This window comes from Notechis scutatus, chromosome 4 (genome assembly GCF_049901735.1).
Source record: "Notechis scutatus isolate UNSWTSFEM ecotype Mainland chromosome 4, rNotScu1.2, whole genome shotgun sequence".
Lineage (NCBI taxonomy): Eukaryota > Metazoa > Chordata > Lepidosauria > Squamata > Elapidae > Notechis > Notechis scutatus.
In genome coordinates, this window is record NC_142012.1 from 20,363,316 (window position 1) to 20,386,234 (window position 22,919).

Genomic DNA, 22,919 nt, shown 5'->3' on the forward strand with positions numbered 1-22,919 from the left:
GACGATCTTAAAAGAGCTGACAGTGATCTTCTTTTACAAAATCTTCTGTTGTATATCTTTCTTTTCAGATATTGAGACAAATGAAAAAATCCAGAAAAGTGGAATTCTCCCAGTGTTTGCAAGCCTATTGACTCAGCAATCGTCATGCACTGCAAAAGTAGCTAACGTCATAGCAGAAGTAGCCAAAAATGGTGAGGTTTTCCACAAAGCCTTTTTTGCTGGAACATCTTCAGTTTTGCAGCTCACGTTGTCAGTATGTTTTACTTCTTTAAGTTTTCATTTTATGGATGCTTCCATTTCCTCCTCTCTCCACTGTTTTTGTTTAGTTCTGTCTCTATGTTACACTAGTAACCAGTGCCTTCAAAAAGAACATGTTTCAGAAATGTGTAATGAGCATGCATTTAATATAAATAGTGATTGAAAGTCATGATTATGTAGGAAGTATTCTAATGATGACAAAGACAAGACTGTCACAGTGCACTTTAGGCCTAAAGGATATGGGGTGGAATTGGTCACAGTTTTTGATGTTTTAAACCTAAACAGGGTTTTTTCCAACCCCAAAAGATGGGCAATCACTGGCGTATTGCCAAAATGTAGGAGTATAATTCCTAGGAGTTCTCAGGGTCATAAAAAAATAAATTCACAACCTTATGCAAGCTGCATATTCATTACATTCTTTAAAATCTACCCTTTTATGGAAGGCTTATAATGGTTACAAAGATTTCATTCTGCATGCAGAGCATGTTAAACATTTATTGCTTTATAGACTCTACTGTCAAGGTATATATTCAAAGCCTAACAAGTAATAGTCATACTTCAGAATGAAAATTCCCCCAAGCCTTTTCAGGCAGTAAATTACTATGAGTTGGATTCAGATTTAGCCATATTTAGACTCACTGAAAATAATGAGATGAGCAAGATTTGCAGATATGAAGAAGGAATAAGAGATCCTCATTTTGTCTGAACATGAGAGTCTCGTGGCAAAAGTTACAATGCTTTTGAACTTCATCTTAAAACAACAGCTGTTTCAACCTTACCAATAAATAATTCTTAGGCAATAGTCTTTCATCTTAGTTGATATCAAGTCAAGTTTATTAAACTGAAAGACCAGACACCAAAGCAAATAAAAGCACGCAAGGAATATCGAGTTAAAAATTCTATAATAAAATAAAATAATAAATAACAGATAAAATCTGTATTAAAATCACAACTTGGCATCCAATCTTTCAGTTACGCATGGTCTGGTAATAGTCTTTAATTGATCTTTGTTTCTCTTTCCATGGATTGTAGAGTTTATGCGGAATCCATGTGTAGATGCTGGCTTGATCCCACCTTTGGTTCAGCTCTTAAACTGTAAAGATCAGGAGGTGCTTCTTCAAACAGGGCGTGCCTTGGGCAACATATGCTACGACAGCCGTAAGTCTTCAAGTATCAATATTTTTATTCTTAAATCTTACCTATTCATTTTTTGTAGTCTTGTTGAGAGCTTTTGTGCAAATTTTTCTGAGACATTAGCAAGTGTTGTCACAAATAAACTTATCCTTACATGACAGATTTATTTATTGGTTTAAATTGAAGCAAGGAAGTCCTTGACAAATAGCCTAAGGATCTGAAGACAGAGGTATAGAATTTGTCTTGTGTGTTTACTTGTTTTAACAGTTTTCTGTAGTGGAAGACTTGCCAAATTTTATTTCTATGAATAAATCAGTAGAGTTATGCAATGCAATTTTACTCCAACTTACAAAATAACACTGGATAGAATTTACCATAGTTATGTTCCCACTGATCATTGTATGTGATGTTACAAAATACAAATCCAGATTCTCATATGTATTTCTGTATATGCTTTTGTTGTCAGTTCTGCTTTTTTAGTGGGAGGTTTGGTTAGTTGTAATCCATGGAGCAACAAAATCTTAAAATGGGATTCAATGTTGCTTTACTATAATTTCTTCCCATGTGCTATGACTATAAAAGAAAAATTATACCTAATGATCAGTCTTAGGAGAAACATTAAAATTGAAGTTTTGGACAGTGGATCTATTATGTCTATGGACATAATACTGAAGGAGGACATCTAATACAATCAGCATAGTATCAGTCTTTTTTTAGAGAATGACACATGAATTTATCTACTTCAATGCAACAACTATTAAAAATGCAAAGGCAACCTGTTTGAAATATTTATATTTTATTAACAAATCATAAATATCAACTCAGATAAATGGATTGTTTTTATTGAATTTTTAATGCTTTTAATATCCTGAAAAGCTAAAAGATTATTCCTAGCTACTCAGATATATTTTCTGTTAGTAATGATGAGGGGATTATTCATGTTATACATTTTTAATATAAATCTCAAATTATATATGATCGATATGACCTGTATATAACTTGAAATATGGTAAAATACATAGTCTTTTAACATCATTTCATCTCTAGTTTAGCCTCGCTATACCTTAATGTGCATAGATGTTTACCACCTAGGTCCTAGAATATAACCATGAATGCTAGTTTGGATGCTTTTAAAAAGAGCCAGTCATATATACAAAGGGTGTATTTCCACTGGTAATTTTAGAATCTCAGATAGTTCCGTATGCCTGGAAAACCCAGAGCAGGGTGGAGCCCATTATGAGCCCATGGCTTATATGAATATGTGTTGTCACAAGGATGGGGCGGGGGGCTATTATTTTATTTATTTTATTATTTTTATATGATGTTTTGATATTCGTGTAAGCTGCCTTGAGTCATCGGTGAGTACATGGCAATATAAATTATTTATAAATATAAATAAACATTTAGAAATATTTTTCTAAAAAAACCAAATGCCATTCTTTGGAAAGAAAATAGCTAGGGTTAGAGTCCAGTTTGTCAACTTCATGAATTGGATGATATTTAAGCAGCAAATAAGTTATGTAAACCAAATAAAATAAAAATTTCAGACACAGAAGCAGATGATTATCAGAGGGAATACAGACAGTAATAGATTATAACTGCTATATCACTGTCAAAAGACATACCCAATACTTTTATTAGTAGCTGTTTTTCTTCCGATTGTATCTTGCTAGAAGAAAGGAACCACAAAAAATATATGCTGAAATAATTTTATTATGAATGGAACAGGTTGGGAAATATTTAGAAGGCCCAAATATAAAATTGTAACATCAGAACAAGAATAAAATTGCAGCTGATGTTCAGTGTGTTTTAATATGTAGAATTATGTTTCATAATTATATTTGTCTACCAATGAAAGCAATGTTTCCTAATCTATAAAAAGAAGCATACAGATTCTCTGACTTCAGAAATAACTTTTTTTTACAATCATGGGCATGATATCTACATCTTTGTTCTTGGTTATTTTGTTGTTATTTGTTTTCTGATTATCATTTAGAGTCATACACAACATTGTCTGATAGTTGTAGAGGCATATTTTAATTACCACTGTATATTTGGATATTACAGGATTATGACATCAAATGGGAATAACAACAATAGCATTTAGATTTATATACCGCTTCACGGTGCTTTATAGCACTCTCTGAGCAGTTTACAATGTCAGCATATTGCCCCCAACAATCCGGGTCCTCATTTTACCAACTTCAGATGGGTGGAAGGTTGAGTCAATCTTGAGCCCTTCAGGATTGAACTGGCAGTGAGCTGAATTACCCTGCAATACTGCATTCTAACCACTGAGCCAGCATGGCTCCTATAAAATGAACAATAAGAATTTAGGAATGCTTCAAGCAAAATATTATTTCCTTATTTGTGCAAAATGAGAACAAGGAAAATAGAAGTAGAGAATTTTTGCCAAGTCTAAATTGGTTTATCTACAATAATGTGTTCCAAGCATCATAAATGGGGCTAAATAACTTCAGTTACATTATTATTTCTTACATATAAAATTTTCCTCAGTGGTTTCTTATTAATAATAGTTGCTTTTTATATGATTCATAATTGTTCTGTTCATTCATATCTAACATAAGAGATCCTTTCATGAATGTCTAAAGTTATAAAAGGGTTAGTATTCTATAACAATTAGAAGTGTGTTGACGTGGTACATAAGAGCTAAAACTACATTATGTTGTTAGCAGTTATCGGGATGTAGTAAGTTGGCTGGCTGCTAAAAGTCCCTTGGCAATTAATATTATTTTTCTTCTTTGCCAGGATAGCAATGAAATACTACATTAATTAAAATTGCATCATTTTTAATAGTGAAATTATAAAGAGGTTGTTCTGGTTATTTTAAATGTGGTAAATATATTGTCCCCTACTGAATGAGGCAGCAAAATGGTAGAGATCACATATTATTTATTTTTGAACAGTTTATTACCCACGTATCAATGAATATTTTGAAATACATCTTCTACTAGCAGTTCCAATAAAGAGCTTCTTGACAGTTTAATGTTTATATTGTATAATAAGAAAATTGTCATATACTGTTGTTTATCTTATCATTCCATTGCAACAGTGGAAGACAATAAAAGATCCCTTGCTCCAGCTACAAGAAAAAATAGAGATCTCTATCCACCCACCCATTGGCTTAGCAAGTTATATGTCTGCCATGGTAGATTACAGGACAGCAAGAGAGTTACCAGTAAGTCAGTGATGAATCCCTAGTATGCCTGTCAAATAATCTAGTTTATTGCCTGAATTCCAGCTGTTGATTATCATTGCTTTACTCTTACATTAATTCATCTTCAGCAATTTTAATTTGACCTAGCTATCAGTAAGCAGCTAATAATTCAGAATTTGGGTCAAAATGTATTTGAGAAAGAGGAGATTATCTTCATGTCTGTTTCACTGCTCTTGGTATTCTTAAATTTCTTCAGATGTGATAGATCCTCGTAATTTGCAGTAAGGTTGTTATGAGTAGGATGTTTGCAGTATGTAGAGTATGAAGAGCATCTAAAAAATAAAAATATACAAACCTATCTGTTAAGCAAAATCACATAAATATTTTGAAGCCAGTTCAGAAATACAATAGTTATGTCGTATTGCTTAAAGACTGTCCTAGAGAAAGAAAAGAAACTTCATCCAATACAGTGATTTATGATCCTGTAGTCAAAACTCAGAAAAATCACAGTGAAGTATCAAAAGGTGGCCACTGTGAATGGCCTTGACAGCATTTATACTGTACATGTTATATATTGACAAGATGTTATTTATTCATCACACATGACTGTTCTCAATAAGTTTTCATTAAAAACAACGAAAGATGAAATGTAGCATGGTCCTCTTTGGGTAAGAAAAACCAGGCATAAAAGTATAGCATTTATATATACAAGGCTGTTCCCCTTAAGCTGGCTGAACTTGAAAAGCTAAGTGAGGTTGCATCTGATTAATATTTGGAAAGGAGATCACCTGGAAATTTCAGGCTGTAAGATAAATGAAGCAAAAATAAAATCCCTGAGGCAATAATAAGTCATTGTTTTTAATGAAAACTTATTGAGAACAGTCATGTGTGATGAGTGTTTGTTAGGTTTGCAGGCAGCAGAACATTTTGCTTTTTTAAAAAAGAAAAAAAGAAATACTGTAGTCTATTTCAAAAGGCAACAACACCTTCCAATTTATTACAGAAACTGGGAATGTTTTACGTGGGAGTTTACCTCACTGTTGACAAGGTAATAGACAAACAGAGACTAAGACAAAACAACATGTTCCAAACTTGTTTTGACTGGGATATAGTGGGTATATTTAGCAGGCAATTCTCCACTACTTCATGCATGGAGAAGAGAGAGATGATAATTAGTATTGCAACACCCTGAATTTACAGCGTGGTTTGTCCTTTCTTAAAGGATGAAGACTGCTGGAACATAGTCACAGAATCAGCATTTCTGGCAGTTTCCCTCCCCAAATTAATTTCGATTAATTTCAGATTAAGTGGATCCAAAAAGGCACAGGTGAGTTTTCTCACCCTCAAGTCCTGTAAATAAATAGTGCTGTAGGCAGACTTACTTCTCATCACCTGATCAGCTTGTGCAAGAAGGAAGTAACTCAGGGAGGTTAGAGGGAAGAGGGAAAAATTGCCCCTAAACAGCAATCTCTGTTATTTATAAGACCTCATAGAATTCACCTAACCTTTAGATCTCATATGCAGTTGCTTTGTTTTTGTATGAATTTGTATATCATATGATAAGGAACAAAATATCTGGGTGCTTTACATATAGCCCAGAAAATATCTGCATCCTGTGAAGCTTTTTTCAGCTTATTTTTACATATACAACATTTTGCATTGCATGGAGTTTCTGAAAAATGACTTTGTTTATGGTAACAAAAATGTATGTATATTTTGATGGGTCTAATTGCAGATTATTGGTGTAATATAATATAAGGTGTAGGAATAAGCATTAGTTTCTTGGAATGCTTACTTGCTTCACCATTTTTTTATCCAATTCTCTCTCCAGAATACTTAAGACAGTATATATGATATTTTTAACTCCACGCTACTGATCAATCTTTACAGTTCCCTTTTCAAAATATAGATTAGCTTGAGGGTCCTCCCTGGATAATTTTTCCCCTCATTAAAAACAAACAACTGAACCCCCAAAAAAAAAAAAAAAAAGTATTTGCTGCAGTGAGATAGGGTGGAATCATTTTGTTTTGGGGCATTTCTTGTCCCAGTTTATCGCAATAAAATCTGTATGTAGCATTTTGATATGGAAATGCCTTAAATGTGGTAATGAAAAAAGATTATATTTTGTTCCATCCTTGTGTATAATCAGATAAAACAGAAATCAGATGACCTTTTCTTTATTCTAGAGAAGAAAATGTGGTGTGTGTATATGAACTATTTTTGTGTTGGAGCTTATGTGTGTATCATATAGCTCTTGTCTGCAAAACTCTTTACTTCTAGAAAAGAAGGGGGAAAAAGACAAGTGGATTTTGACAACGTTGTTAAGTTCTTTACCTTTCATAACAATTTTTATGTACAATAATCATTGCAGAGATTCCTTGCATCCTAATACACACACACACACACACACACACACACACACACATATACAGTACATATACATACATACATAGATACATACATACATACATAGATGCATACGTACATACATATTGCTAATGGGACTGTGTTAAATGAATTGCCTCAAGATTTTCTTTTGCAAGGCACTACTTTATTGTCTGGGAGAAGGGATATTAATGTTCAATATGTTGGCCCCTGTATTCATATTACAAAAGAAATTAAAAACATTGTGATACATTACTTTAGATTATATAGAATTATTATAATACATTACTTTAGATTATATGGCCCATTAAAAAGTTCATCAATCAAATAATGTATAATTTATTTGGGTTATATGGTCCAAGCATAAATTATTTCTTCAAACATATTGCTACAATATACTTCAATAAATGGAAGACTAACTTTGAATCAGCAAACTAGGATCAAGGCCTATTTGAAGAACTCTTTGCAAAGTGTAGTGTGTGGAATTACGTTATGGCATAACAGCTAAACTGGCAAACATTAACTAATACCATTGCTCTGCTGCTAAATTTCTTTATATTATAGAAGAAAGGATTGAGTAGGTGGTAAGCAAATGCAAGCCCTTGATTAGATAAATAAAGTAGAAAACAAAGCATTCTAAACTGTAACTTGCTTACCTTTTGGAAAACATGACAGTTTGAATCCAGATTGTGCTGAATGCCAGAAAGTTGGGTCTTTGACATAGAGTTCACAACCATGATCACTGCTGTCAAATGCAACCAATAGTTCTTACAGGACTGTAAAGAAGTTCATGCAGTTCCTGACTAAAGTCATCTTCCAGAATGACCTGTTCTGTTTCTGTGCTGTGAAAGAAAGGAATCTAAATAGTCTATTTTTTCCAGGGTCATGTAGCCTGATTTCCCAACCTCCTTCCCTAAAGAGGAAAGGTTGGAAACTGGGTTGAAGTTATTCAATATGGCTGAATTGAGGGACATCCTCTTTAGTGGCAATATACTACCACTTCCTTCAAGGTGGAAGGTGGTAGAATTTTGTCCTTCCATAAAGAAGCATTAACTTCCACCAGAATCTGGATCTAGCCCCCAGCGCCACTGATCTGCATACGCAACTTTGACTCAGAATTTCTGGCAATGATAGCTCATTCCCTGTTCACCATGTACCTGCTCATTATGCAATTTGATTGCTGCAATATGTTCTACATTTTGAAGGCAATGGGTTCAGAAAACAGTGACCAGACTATTGGTAGAAGAAATGCACTTCTGTGGGATCATTCCTATTCTGCAGTTCCTATTTTGCATTTTTTTTGGGGGGGGGGAGTGGGATTTCAGGACCACTTTGGAGTTCGGGTTATAACTTATATATCATAATGTCAGAATATACCAGGGACGACCATACTAAACGTGATCTTGGTTGTCCTATCAAAACTTCTAGAGAAGGTTAGGAGTTAAGAGAGTATACATTAGAAAACAAACCTTCTCAGAATTGGATTTTTCATTACAAAATACGCTGTCCCAGAAAGACTTCAGGATCTTTTCTGCTGACAGTTCGATGTGTATTGAACAATCATTTTGTCTCAACAGGCCTTTGACCTTTTGCGAGGCGGTGTGGCAATCATCTAGATTTTGTGTTCTTTTTTTCAAAGTGTTATTAATGTATTATGATTTTGTATATCGATCAGAGTCTTTTAAATTGGGGAGGTATATAAACGTTGTCAAAATACTATTAAAAACACTCTTTGCTCTTTAGCTGCTAGTCATTTTAAACACTGATCATCTGATCCTGCCGATAAACCTCGTCCTCATCAGCATTTTTTTCACATAACAGGCATGCAGGTTCAAGCAGCTGCTTTTCTGTGTATGTCCTCACACGTGTAGTCCATCAGAACTCCTTAAAGGAAGCAATATTTCAAAATATTTTACCTAGATAAGCTTTTTTTTTTTTGCAGGAATTCTCTTCTTCCTGATTGACCTATCTTTTTTATTGGCTAGGTGGATTTTGTAAAATGTTAATATTATTTGGGTATAATTGACTTTCCAAAACCCAGAGATGCCCTGTGATATCTCTGCTATATGCAAGGTGACCTAAGGAAAATATATGCCTTTCAGGAGATCCAATTCCTTATATTTTGTTTAGTTGTGAAGAAGAAATCCCCCTTCTTGAGTCTCTACCTTCAGAGTGTCATTGAGATGTATTGATTAAGTTGTTGGATTGGCGCCAGGGTGAGCCAGATTCTGATCTCAGTCGTGGACTTCCTGGATCAGATCAAATAATTTTCATTTAGCTCACAGACTATTTCTGAGGGGGAGGAAAATGGGAGGAAGGTGCTGTGACTCCAGATCATGAACAAAAACTCAGCATGTCAATCTAATAGACGAGTATTTGCTCAAAAAGAAAAGAACACAAGCTGTTGGAACAGATAAGTGTTTTCCCAGGATGTTATAGTCCCTGAAGTTCTCCTAAGCATCTTTACCATAGACACATTATGTAAAGTCCTGCTGGGACATTCTTGCACAAACACATTTACAATAGCAGAAATAATCCAAGACCTTTATTCTCTTTATGATTATTGTTATGTTTGGAACTCTTAAGTGCCTTTTTAATTTTATTTCTTAATTTGACTCTTTGTTTTACAGATGAGGGCAGAAGCGCAGTTGACCATGCAGGTGGGGCACAGATTGTAATAGACCATTTAAGGTCACTGGGCAGTAAAACAGATCCAGCCAATGAGAAGCTCTTGACTGTCTTTTGTGGCATGCTGGTGAACTATAGCAATGAGAATGGTAAACAAATATGCTAAAAAAACTGTCTTACCTATACCTTTATCTATCTACAAACCTATTAGAAAAATAAATATAGGGTGTATCAATTGAAAACAAAGATGGGCCAATAAATTTTATAAATAAACGAATTAAAAAAACAAAAGAAATAAGTGAAATAGTTTTTTTTTATTTTGTTAATTAAATCACTGCAGCATTAATGTGTACCATCAAAATAGTCAATGGTCATCGCTGTCCCAGTTCAGATTTCCATGCCCTTCTCTGTGTGCTGGGCTGTTTCTAGAAGAGTAGTTCCTCCCGTTCTTTTTAATGGAAGGGATCGCTTGAGGGAATGGGAGAAAGATTTGATAGCAGCTTCTAATTGCTAGGATAATGTACATCGCCAAATGAGCTCTTTGCTTGTGCAGTAGTTTGGCCAACAGTGATTGTCCTACTACATGCTACCGCCACCACAAAACTTGAGAAAGAACTTCCATGGTGGTGAGTAGGGGGGTGAGTAGAGTTTCACATCCCTTTAAAAATCTGCCTATGCTGCACGTAGATGCCAAACTTCATAAGCCTCAAAGAGTTAGACGAGCCGTGTTCAAACATAAATTTTATTCATTCTACCCTTCCCTATTTATTGGTGCACAAGGATCTATATATAGTGTTCCAGGCATAAGGAGGGCGAGGGGATGGTTTTCAAATGTATTGGGAACTTGCTTATATGGAGACACGAAGGTGAATATTTATAATAATACATTATTTTCTCCTTAAGAAACTTATATCAAACTTCTATACCCTTTCTTGTAGGTGTCATCTGCCAATCTGCCATCTTTCACTCTGTTAACTTTTCTCATTCACATGTTTCTTACCTATAACATTGTTTCAATTTAAATGTGTTTGTTTGTGTGTGTGTGTACACGCTGAAATAATTGACTGGATTTCCTTGAACTTCTCTTGAATAAGAGGGAGTCATTATTTTTAACTGATAGGTTGATTAGATGGCCCAAGTGAATTTGCTTTCCATCTCATCCCAAACCTGAGGATGATCGTTATGTTCATTTCATTTAGTTATCTGTGAGAGCTTTTCTGAATGAAGTGTTTATAATATAAATTCCCAAAGAAATAGCAGTCCTTACAATATAACACTAAATGAACTACTAATTCTATCAAAGAGAAACACTTCAAAGAAAGTCCTCTAGTGCAGAGGTCTCCAACCTTGGCAACTTTAAGACTTGTGGACTTCAACTCCCAGAATTCTCCTGCCAGCTATGCTGGCAGGAGAATTCTGGGAGTTGAAGTCCACAAGTCTTAAAGTTGCCAAGGTTGGAGACCTCTGCTCTAGTGGATGCCAGGTCTCTGACTGTATCAATTAGCATAATTAGAAAAATCTACATTTGATTGTGTGTGTTTTCTTTAATGTTTACGTGGCAAGGCACACTTAGAAAATTTGAGTCTGAAAATACTGCTCATGGTAATCTCCTTTTATTTGGGGTGTACTGCTTTATTTTGGTACAGATATATATGCATTGCAACGTTGGCAACCAATGTGACTTCCAAACTTGGAACCTTCTCCCATTTCTGCAGCAGCTCCACAATCTGGAAGCTCTGTTTAATCATCACCAGCTGTCCCTGGAGTCATATGTCACAACCATGGCAAAGAAGTAGAATATGCACGATTATGGCCGGCATCTCAGCTACGATTCTTCCTGAACTGGTCAGATTTGGCAACAGCAACCCATGGTTATATCTAATCTTTTAAGCTGGTCATCTCAGAAGGAAGCTATTCATAGGGTGTCCTTTGAAATGTGTCTGGAATTTGCATGTGATAGGAAATATAAAAACTAGACTACTAACCTGTACAAGATACAGGGATCCAGAAGATTTGCACTGATTGTCAAGTGCTTCCTGAGCATAATTTAAGGTAGATTTGTGTTTGAATTTCTATTAATATTTCAGGCCTTAAAAATCTTTGAGCTCTGTATATGGACGCTGCTGCAGGAGGAGTCCTTTTGAAGATGCTCCATTGCCCATCTGGTGCAGAAGAATTTTGCAATACACTTGAGTTATTGAATGTACTTCTTCAGGAGCTGAATTTGGCCCTCATTATCTCAGGATATAGAAAATACATGTTGCCTTTATTGGTTTATATTTTACCTTTTTTACATTTCTCTTTGTTCTTTAAAATTTGAGATAAGCAAAAAAAAAAAAAGGGAAAGATAATCAGTATTCTACTTTGATCATTATTTTATCTACCAAGGCTTATGACTTGTTAACTGTTGTTTGAAAGCTGTTTCTAATGACAGCTAGAATTACATTGTAAGTGGAAGTTGATTATATAGTATGATCTAATGAGTATTATTGAGATTCAAAACATTTTTATGGAATTTGTATATTTAGTTATCCTTTGTTCATATTATTCTATTACTAATAATATTCATATTATTCTAAGAGCCACAGTGGCGCAGTGGTTAGAGTACAGTACTGCGGGCTACGTCTGCTGACTGCTGGCTGCCTGCAATTTGGCAGTTTGAATCTCACCAGGCTCAAGGTTGACTCAGCCTTCCATCCTTCTGGGGTGGGTAAAATGAGGACCCAGATTTTGGGGGGCAATAGGCTGACTCTGTAAAGCACTTAAAGAGGGCTTTAAAGCATGTGAAGCGGTATATAAGTCTAAGTGCTATTGCTATTACTTAATATTCAATACTTAAGTTACTGATGTGCACAGGATAAACTTGGTGCAGGTAGTCCTCACATCCCACTTGCCTCATTTAGCAACCATTTGAAATTATGATGGTACAGAAAAAATAGGCTTACAACCCATACTCAGAACTTGTGGCAGTTGTAGCATCCCCATAGTGATCATGATTTGGGCACTTGGAAACTGGCAAGCATTTATTATGACTGCATGGTTTCCGGTCATGTGATCAGTATTTGTGCCCATCAGAGCTGGCTTCCAACAAGCAAAGGTCAGCCTGGAAGCCAGCAGGATCTTGCAGGTTATAGTCACATGGCTATAGCACTTAAATGACCCCTGGTGATTCGCTTGACCGCAGAGGAACTGATGCCATTTTGTAAGTCCAGTATGATCACATTATGTTTCACTTAACAACTGCATTAATGAATTTCCAGTTCTTGTTGTGTTTGTTAAGTGAGAACTGCTTACATTTAGAATAGTGTCTTAAATTGAATTTCACATTTTCTTTTGTGTGAGACATGAAGAATATGGAACCAGTGAAATTCAGAAGTTGCCTAGGTTTGACACTTTAATGAAACTTGACTTTAAAGCAATGCTGTATTTATCTGATTGCTCACATTTTAAAATATATTTTATATTATACAGCTTTATTTTATATTACAGTGAAGATTTAATTTAGCTAATGAAGTCATACTACTAGAACTTTATAATACAGAGATTCTATTTTAAGCAGTTACACTGCAATACCCAGCTAATCTTAAAAAAAAATCTAAGTAGTCTTGGACCTAGCTATAGTTGAATAGAAAAGTAGTAGAAAAATCGCTGAACTGTTGATTAGCCTTGAAAGTTTTAAAAAAATCCAAGGGGAAAGTGATATAAAACAGCTTCTGTATTAAGAGACAAATCTGAGTTTAACTCAATGTAGTCTTTAGCAACACTTTGATGGTGAATGAAACATTTTTTCCAACTAAGGACCACAGAAGTTGAATCATCATATAATAACACAAATCATGAAACTATATGAGTGGAGAAATAATGGATGGAGGAGCATCTTTGTGCATATCTAAGCTCTTTTTTATGAAATTGCACCTTTATTTATCAGTAGAATGCACAACATTTTAGCAACATAGTACTTGATCTTTGATCATCACAAAAATCTTGAAAACATGGGTCTCTGTTCTTACATGATGATCCTAAAAAATGAAACATGCATGCTAAACAGTATATAAGCTGTGCTTTTTTGTATTTGCATTGTTTCATTGCATGAAGGTAAAGTTTGCACATAACATTGTGACACAAATTTCATCACCCCTTTCCCCTTTCTCTCCCCAATTCTGCAAGTTGTAAATTGCCTTCCCTGGCAGTATGAAAACTGCTATAAATTCCTTATTCATCCTGCTAGCTCTACATTATATTTTCTGCCATTTCATTCTTTATCACAGAACCATAATTTATGATTCCAAATTTACATGAAGCTTTTCAAGTTAAAGGAGAATGTAGAATGGATTTTTATTTACCATACAGAAGAAATGCAGTTATCTTTAAAATATATGCTATGGAGATTGTGTCCTTGCCTAGAATTGTATTTTGCTAGCTTTGTAATGGTGAGGTATGTGGAAGGCCTACTCATAAATAATCCCAGTGAGTGGCTTTTCATTTTGATTTTCTAGAGCTGAACCAAACACCTTAATCTTGTTTGTATTTGCCTGCTATTGGCAAAAACTATCATTACCATTTTTTTAATAAAAGCACTAAATCTAGATAATTTAAGGTGAGCCTATAATAGGAATACAAGTTATTTTTACAGTGCAATTTGTATTTGCCTTCTCAAAAGCAAGTTCCACGGACTTAATTGTGAATTGTATGAGTCTGCCTATAGAAAGCTTCTGTCAGTCAGAATTAATAATAAGGGATTATTAAGTATCTGAATTAGACTGGTGTAAATGCAGTCTGAGTGCCCGTTTTGTGTACTGAGTAAGGCATCAGGCTAGACACCAGGAAGCCATGATTTCTAGGCCCACCTTAGGTACAAAGCCAGTTGTGTGACCTTGGGCCAGTCACTTTCTTTTAGCCCTTGGAAAGAGGCAGTTGTAACCATTTCTGAAAAGCAAAAAAAAAAAAAAGCTCTTGTTGTCTGGAGTTAGGCAGTAGTCTTCAACAATCAGACCCAATTGAACAGAAGGGAAAAAAATGCAATCTAAGTTGGATGTCAACAACATACTGTAGTTCTTGCTTGAGTTTAAATCACAGTTCGAGTTTTTCAAAAGTTTTTCAGAAACAAGCCAATTTGTTATACAGACTTTGTATTTTACGTCTCTTCCAGATTCTTGGGCTGCTCACTAGTTTAAGGATGTATAAATTACGAATAGTTAATCGTGGTGGTTTTTAATGTCCCGTACATATCTATAATTTCAACTGGTTCAGAAAAAAGAAACCACTTCAGCATTTCTATTTATTGAAAAGATAAGGCTATCCAACACAAAACTGTTCATGTTTTAAGATAAGAAAATATAAGAAAAACTACAGTATCCTAAATTGTTGTTGCCCAGATATCTTTGTTTTAACTTTAAAAAATTGAGTGGTATATTTCAACTGATAATATTTTACCAAAAATATGAAGTCAACATGTGTATACTTATAAATATTATAAATTTCCAAACAGTAGCCTCACCCCAGTGGTACAATAAAAATGTTCTTGCATCTTCTATACTTTGATGAACTTTTTTCTTGAATGGCTTGCAATTTGTGCAGTGATTACTTCTTTGCCCATAAAAATATCTGTCTTTTCTGGAGGCTTAGATCCTACATTTACTCTTGTCTATCACTCTTACTATCCATGACCATTGACCATATCCCAAATTGAAATCTAACATTATTTGCAGGTTTCTAATCCCAGCTACTCTTTTTAAGAAAAAATTGTGTGAGGGAAGACTGCTTTTGACATACTCATGTGGGTATTAATTTTTACTAAACAGACTTTTATACCTAATTAGAAATTGCTTTCTTCAAAAAGTATATCATGATGGATAACACGTCTTTTTTATCATAAGGTTAATATGATTCTTATTCCACTGTACTAAAGGTGAGCATTAGTTATTTGAAATGCTGAGATACATATTTTCAATAGTTTTAAAAGAGATTTGGAGGCTCCTAAATAGAAATTTGCTGAATAGCAGTTCTCATGTCACTAGAAGTTATAGTTTACCAAAACTTGGAAATTGATACCTTGCTTGTTTTATTTGTGACAAAGTTCATCTCTATCAAAAAATATTGTGATCTTTCATAAGGTCACCCACATACTGTATGTAGACATTCAGCTGGCAGGAAAATAGGTAATAAAATATCATATTCCTCATCTCTGTTATATTTCAGAGGAGATAGACTCCCCTCTCATACTGAAATTGCAAAGGATTAAATTTTTCACCTGCACCAATAACAGTTTTGGTCAGGATCATAGCAACTTAAAAAATAAATGAGGAACTGAATTGTGGTTGGATTTAGTTGTCTATATAATAACCTCATTGCCATCAGGAGGAAGTGGTTTGTGTTATTCCACTGATTTCACTGAGCCTGTTCAAAAAGGTTAAATCTAGATCCAACCCAGTGTTAGTATACAATACTTAAAAACTTGAATGTGCAAAAACTGGTGGATTGTTGGGAGCAAAAAATTCTTACCTACTTGTTAATAAATCTATTGCCTGGGGCTCTAAAATGAATAGTATTTCCCAAATGACCACAATAATTGCACTTCTGTAATTTTAAAAAAAACAAGGAGACCTTTATAAATCATTTTTGAAGGATTTGGAAACATTTTTCATTATGTAATTAAAATTATAGAAAACTAACATTATTAGATAAAAATGCTGAGAGGTAGTTTCTCACATGCATAGAACTCTTTCTTTCCGTGATAGCTCTGAATGCTAAGCAGACATCTGAACAACAAGGAAGACAAATAATTGTATTGTCCAATTGCAGTTGCCTCAATGACATGTTGCTGGTACTGGACAATAATTAAGGAGCCAGTTATTGAAAGTGATACTGCAAAGTGAAACTCTAACTTAAGGGTGTTTGTCTTGTTTTATTTGTCATATCTTTAGATACTCTGCAATCTCAGCTCATCAACATGGGAGTTATCCCTACATTAGTGAAGTTGTTGGGCATCCATTGCCAAAATTCAGCTTTGACTGAAATGTGCCTTGTTGCGTTTGGAAATCTAGCAGAACTTGGTAAGTTTTGGGTGCAACATGCAATTGCAACATTTTAAGTATTTTTAATGGGGGTGTTCCAATGGAAAAAATAGTGCTGCTATTGTCATTTGTGTTTTTCTCTAGCAATCCCATTTAATTTTGTTTTTTACTGTTTCCTTGCTACTGACATTGCTGTTCTATTCACCATTCAATAAAAATATTGTACCCTGGATAAGAGAACAATGTTCTAAAGAAAAAGCTGAAGTGCAGATTTGTGCATTTAGGAATTTACTGTACATGTTTGCACAACTATATAACTTAGAAAGATATTGCATGCAAGTGTAGTCATCAACCTTCTTCAATCAATAGACCAATGTTTTATAGAAAAACTTAAGAAGGAAACTAGAAGCGAAAAGACATTTCGGAATATTGCAGTGGGCAAGGGTATCAAATTCCTCACTGTTACTTGTTGCATTGAGTCACATTCTGTGTGATGAAAAAGAAATTGCTTATGAAATTTCTTTCAAAGAAAATTTTGATGAAATTAAACTCTGATATCCCTGCATTTATTAAATTGCAGGGCACAGATGTCTCCGTTGCTTTGTAATTATCTCTCCTGTGGTTCGACTTCATCATTCATAACAAAATGGTAGCCCGTGTGGTGCAGTATTTAAGGTGCTGGTTTGGGAACGAGAAGATCTTAGGTCAGAGTCCACTCTTAAGCATAGGAATGAGTTACTTGCTCCCAACCCAGCCTTCCTGACAGGAGAGATGTCATAGGGATAAACATGAGGGAGATACCCATGTAAATTATAATATGAATCTAACAAATAAATTCCATCTGTTGCTGAAATCTTTTCCTTTGCTTCAGTTACCTTCTGTCTAGGCCTTAAAAAATTTAGTCCACTAAATATTAACACCATCTATGATGGTAGAAATATTTGCCAACTTACTTTGGTTGCCTTACCATCCTAAAAGGTGTGAGAGTAACCCAGTAGTTTCAGAAAAAAACTATCCTGTAATCTGCAACTCTTACACTGCAAAAACATATGGACGACACAACTCGACCAGGGCAAAGCAATAGACGCAATCTACATAGACTTCTGTAAATCCTTTGATTCAGTGGTACACGACAAACTACTCCTAAAAATAAAATCCTATGGTATCTCTGGACAACTGAATAACTGGATAGAAGCATTCCTGGCAAACAGACAACAAATGGTCAAAATTGGGAGCGTCCTATCAAATTCTGTACCTGTCAATAGTGGTGTCCCCCAAGGCAGTGTTCTAGGACCAACTCTCTTCATACTCTACATAAATGACCTCTGTGATCATATTAAGAGCAATTGCGTTCTTTTCGCTGATGATGTAAAGCTGTTCAATACCACAGACAATACTGCTACCCTACAAAAGATCTTGACTATGTATCAGAATGGTCAAACAAATGGCAACTTCAAATCTCAACAAATAAATGCTCTGTCTTACATATTGGCAAAAAAATCAGAAAATAAAATACAAGCTGAATAGTCAAGATCTTGTTGATGACCCAAGCTCTGTAAAGGACCTTGGAATACTCACCTCTAATGATCTAAGTGCTAGAGCCCACTGCAACTACATAGCCAAAAAGGCATTAAGAGTTGTTAACCTAATCCTACGTAGCTTTTTCTCTGGTAATATCACACTACTAACCAGAGCATACAAAACATTTGCTAGACCAATACTCGAATACAGTTCATCAGTCTGGAACCCACATTACGTATCTGATATTAGCACAATTGAGAAAGTCCAGAAATATTTCACAAGAAGAGTTCTCCACTCCTCTACTCGTTGTAGAATACCTTATGCCACCAGACTTGAAATTCTAGAACTAGAAAACCTTGAATTACGCTGCGTCTTCGGTCTGATTTAAGCATGGTATATAAAATCATACATTGCAATGTCCTACCTGTCAATGAATACTTCAGCTTCAACCATAACAACACAAGAGCACACAATAGATACAAACTCAAAGTTAACCGCACCAAACTTGATTGCAGGAAATACGACTTCAGCAATAGAGTGGTCAATGTCTGGAATACTCTACCCGACTCTGTAGTTTCTTCCCCAAACCCCAAAAACTTTAACCTTAGACTGTCTACTATTGACCTCACCCCTTTCCTAAGAGGTCTGTAGGGGCGTGCATAAGCGCACCAACGTGCCTACCGTCCCTGTCCTATTGTTTCTCTTATTCTTCTTTTATTTTTCTTATATGTACCCATTTCATGTATTCACAACTATGTATACACTTATACTTATTATCTTGTAAACAATTGGCAAATCAAATAAATTAAATTAAATAAATAAATAAATAAATAAATATTGCCTCTATGCCTTGGGTTACCAGACAAAGCAGTTCAAGCAGAAGACCTGCGAATAGATGTTGCTGTTTTGAAACAGAACAAATTTTACCAGTTTATAGCCATGGAAATACTAAGGCAGTGGACCTGACCTTTAATTTTAGCATTTGGTGATCTAATGCAGCCACTGAGTAGTTTTCCTTATTTGTCTGAAGGCAGCCAAAGGCTAATTTGCTGTATCTGTGGGTATAATCATCTTTCACTGGGTGCAGTTTCAAACAATTGTTAATAATTCAGGTCGGTAGGTCTTAAATTTCTGAGTCATTTTTCTTTTCTTTTAGTGACAGTTTTAAGAAGAGGAGTGTATTATTCCTGACAGTATAGTCAGTTAGCTCCATTAATCACTGCATTGTATGACCTCTTTTAAGAAATTGAAAAGAAAAATAATTCTGCAATTTGATTTTTGTTCCTTCATGCACTTAGCTTCTTGCTTTTTAATTGCACAGAATCAAGTAAAGAACAGTTCGCCTACACAAATATTGCAGAAGAACTTGTGAAGCTCTTTAAAAAGCAAATAGAACATGATAAGAAGGAGATGATATTTGAAGTTTTGGCTCCCTTGGCTGAAAATGGTAAGACTTTTAAGTACCAGCTTTATTTCTGACTGATTTGTTGTACGTCTTGTTTGTGAAGCTGGCTGATGAGGCATCTCCTTATGGAAGCTGGAACGGCTTCTATTTATTTAGCTACATATGAATATGCATAGACATAAATACACACCTTAAATCAATGATTTAAGGAAAAAGGATGGATATAACATTTGGCATACAGTGGAAATTATTTTTGGCATAGTTACATATATGAAACTGAAGTAACTCCTTTTAAACCTACATTTGTAGGGCTTGCTTTATTTTAAATGTAGGAAGTTGGATGAAATCAGTTGTTACGATAAAACTTAATCTTACCAAGTTGTGTATGACTGAAATCTTACTTATTCATTAATTCCTTTTATTTACTTTGTTGATCAATCCATTTATTTGCAGAAAAGATTGAAACCTAAAAATGCAATTGAGTTTTATGTATTTCTATTGAAGAAAAAATCTCCACTATGTTGTTGTAGTTTAATATATTGTGTACCATACACAGTAACTTAGGTCCTAAGAATCAGAATGTTGACCATATATTTGAACAAATTATTTCTGATCTCTTCAAATAGTTGAGGAAGCAGAAATTAGGTGAAGATTTAGTGGGCAGAAGTTGGAAGAACACAGGCTTCAGTTGAATATTAAAACAGTCTTTATGCATAAAGCTATTCAAAAAGAGCCATCTATTACTAAAAGTGATAATGCATTTTTCCTGTCTGTGGATCTTCAAGTTGAGGGTTAAAAAGATACCTAATGAAAACATTCAGCATTTCCTATATTAAACAAGGAGTTTCCAAGAGAGCTACCAAATTTCTTCTGGATCTTTGGCTCTATGAAAGAGACCACAATTTACTAATATGGATCATTGATTGATTGATTTTAAAGGCTTTATAGCCATAGTAAGCAACATTTATAAGCAGTATAGTTTATTGTAAACCCTGAATAGCTCACAAAAGTAAAAAAAAACAACTAGCTTCCCCTAAAATCAGAATAAGAATTCAATAAAAACTTGATTACTGTATGAAAAAAACAAAAAGTTGTGATTTGATGTTAATGCCTTATTTTACTGCAACAGAGAGAGTCTGAAGTCAATGTTTCTTTTTCTTTTTTTCTTACCCTTCCTCACTTTTCTTCCAACTCTTCCTCCCCACCCTTTTTCTGTTTACTTTTGTATTTTGTATCTTATTTTACTCAATAAAAATGTTAAACTAAGAAAAACTTGATCACTGTATGATGACAGTCTTTGGCTCCATAGCTCTATATGGGCACCTGCTCCTCATTTGTGAATCCCAGATTTCTTTCCTATCACAATTGCCAGTAATAAAGTTTGAGATGGAATTTTTTTTAAAAAAGGCTAAAATTGGCTCTATATTTTAAAAAGTTAAGGCTTTTTTAAAAAAAGTTTTAAATTTCTCTCCTAATCCCAGAAAAATAGCCTCTGTGCTCCCAAGATCTCCTGTTCTACAGAGCAGAAGTTGGTGAATTTATTGTGAGGTTGTTCTTTCTTGGACTGATGTAGCTCAGTGAGCCAAATAAAACGGGGGGATTATTTGCTTGATATTGATTTATCAGGTACTTGACATTCAGTACTTGTATCTATAGAACATAGGAAGATGCCAAGAACATCTGTTTTGAGGTGTATTACCATAATTCACCCTAAATGGTTTTGCATTATTAAAAAGTATCCTGCTTAAAAAACAATAATCTTGTTATTTTGAAAACTTTCCTGAAAAGCATTTAACAGAAAAATAAATTCTATAATTACTTGTAAGAATCTTATGCAACTGATTGGCCCCACAATGCCTGTTTTGTTGGTAATGGAATTTAGGCATCTATTTGTCCATCCATCCATTTATCCATCTCTCTCTCTCTCTCCCCCTCCTTCCCGCTCCCCCTCTCTATCTCTATCTCTATCTCTATCTCTATCTCTATCTATCTATCTATCTATCTATCTATCTATCTCTATCTATCTATCTATCTATCTATCTATCTATCTATCTATCTATCTATATATATATATATATATATATAGCCTCAGCTTTGTTCGGTATTTTTTAAGTAGTGGTGCTTTTAAAGTTGTAGCAACGTTTCAGCAGAATCTCATCTGCCATCATCAGGCTTCTGTATTGTGTCCGTCTGTGAGTCAGACTTTACAGTTTCAGATTTAAATTTGGGGCAGCCTATTGCTGTGCCAGAATGTTTTTCTTCATCCTGATTGGTTGGGAGTCTTGGTCTGTGTTTATTATCGGAGTTTTGTGTTCTGCTTGATATATATATATATCTTTGTTTTTAAGTTTTCGGTACTTACATGTGTGGTATTCAGCTTTGTTCGGATATCATTATAGTTGTGCTTTTAATATATATCTTTGTATCTGTAGATGGAGATAGAGACAGAGACAATATAAAGTGTCAAAGCCATTGTCCTGGATGAAACCCAGAGCATATAGGAGTACATCAGTAAGATGACACCCAAAGATTGCTGCTAAGAGAATGCCTGAGCTAGCAGTAGGGAGGTAAACCAAGCAGAGGAAGTGCCTTGGCATGATAACACCCTGCATGGAATGGACCAACAACAGATAGCTGAAGTGGCAGACATTGGGAAGTGCTGAGGCACTGATCATAACAGCACAAGAACAGGCAATAAATGCCAAATCCATAGAAGCAGGCATCTACCACACTGAACAGAACTGAAGGTTCCAGAGAGTTTATCACCTAGTGGAAGGGTGACAGATGCAAGCAGGAACAGCTATACTGAATGGCACAGCCAGATAGCTGGCATTGTTTACAGAAACATCTGTTACAGTACATAGGCTAGACTCCCCAAAATTGAAATGAGAGATACTACAGAAGGTCATAGAGAATAAAAGGGCTAAGATCCTGTGGGACTTTCAGATACAGAAGATAGGCAGGTACTAGCTAATCAATCAGATATTGTGGTAGTAGATGAGGACCAGAACACAGGAGTAGATGTAGCATGCCAAATGACAGCAACATCAGGAAGAAGGACTATGAGAAGCTGGAGGATGCCAGGCTCTGAAAGAGGAACTGGAGAGGATGTGGAAGGTAAAAGCCAAAATGGTCCCAGTAGCGATAGGAACATTGAGGGCTGTGATTCCTAAACTGGGATTCATAGGTCTCAGGAACAACATCATATATCTTTTTCCAGAAGTGCAGTGCTAGGAACAATTAAGATATTGTGTAGAACCCTTCTGATAGTGGACCTTAGATAGATGGAGGAAGACACATACTACCCATAAGGGTGAAAAGAAAATGTTCTTATATATTCATTCATTCATTCTTCATTCCAACTACTCATTTTTGTTGTTAAAGAACTTTTAACAGT

At 34.9% G+C, this 22,919-nt stretch overlaps 1 protein-coding gene across 3 annotated transcripts in view; it reads left to right on the forward strand.

Moving 5' to 3' along the window:
- Nucleotides 1-22,919, forward strand: part of RAP1GDS1 (Rap1 GTPase-GDP dissociation stimulator 1) — an 80,572-nt gene that overhangs the window by 41,805 nt on the left and 15,848 nt on the right. For 2 of the 3 annotated variants that reach the window (XM_026672671.2, XM_087962880.1), the window contains exons 3-7: nt 69-191; nt 1,291-1,416; nt 9,586-9,732; nt 16,507-16,635; nt 19,439-19,564. In XM_026672671.2, the coding sequence (XP_026528456.2) occupies nt 69-191; nt 1,291-1,416; nt 9,586-9,732; nt 16,507-16,635; nt 19,439-19,564 (651 nt within the window). The remainder of the gene's footprint in view (nt 1-68; nt 192-1,290; nt 1,417-9,585; nt 9,733-16,506; nt 16,636-19,438; nt 19,565-22,919) is intronic. The other variant, XM_087962881.1, reaches the window with a different exon arrangement.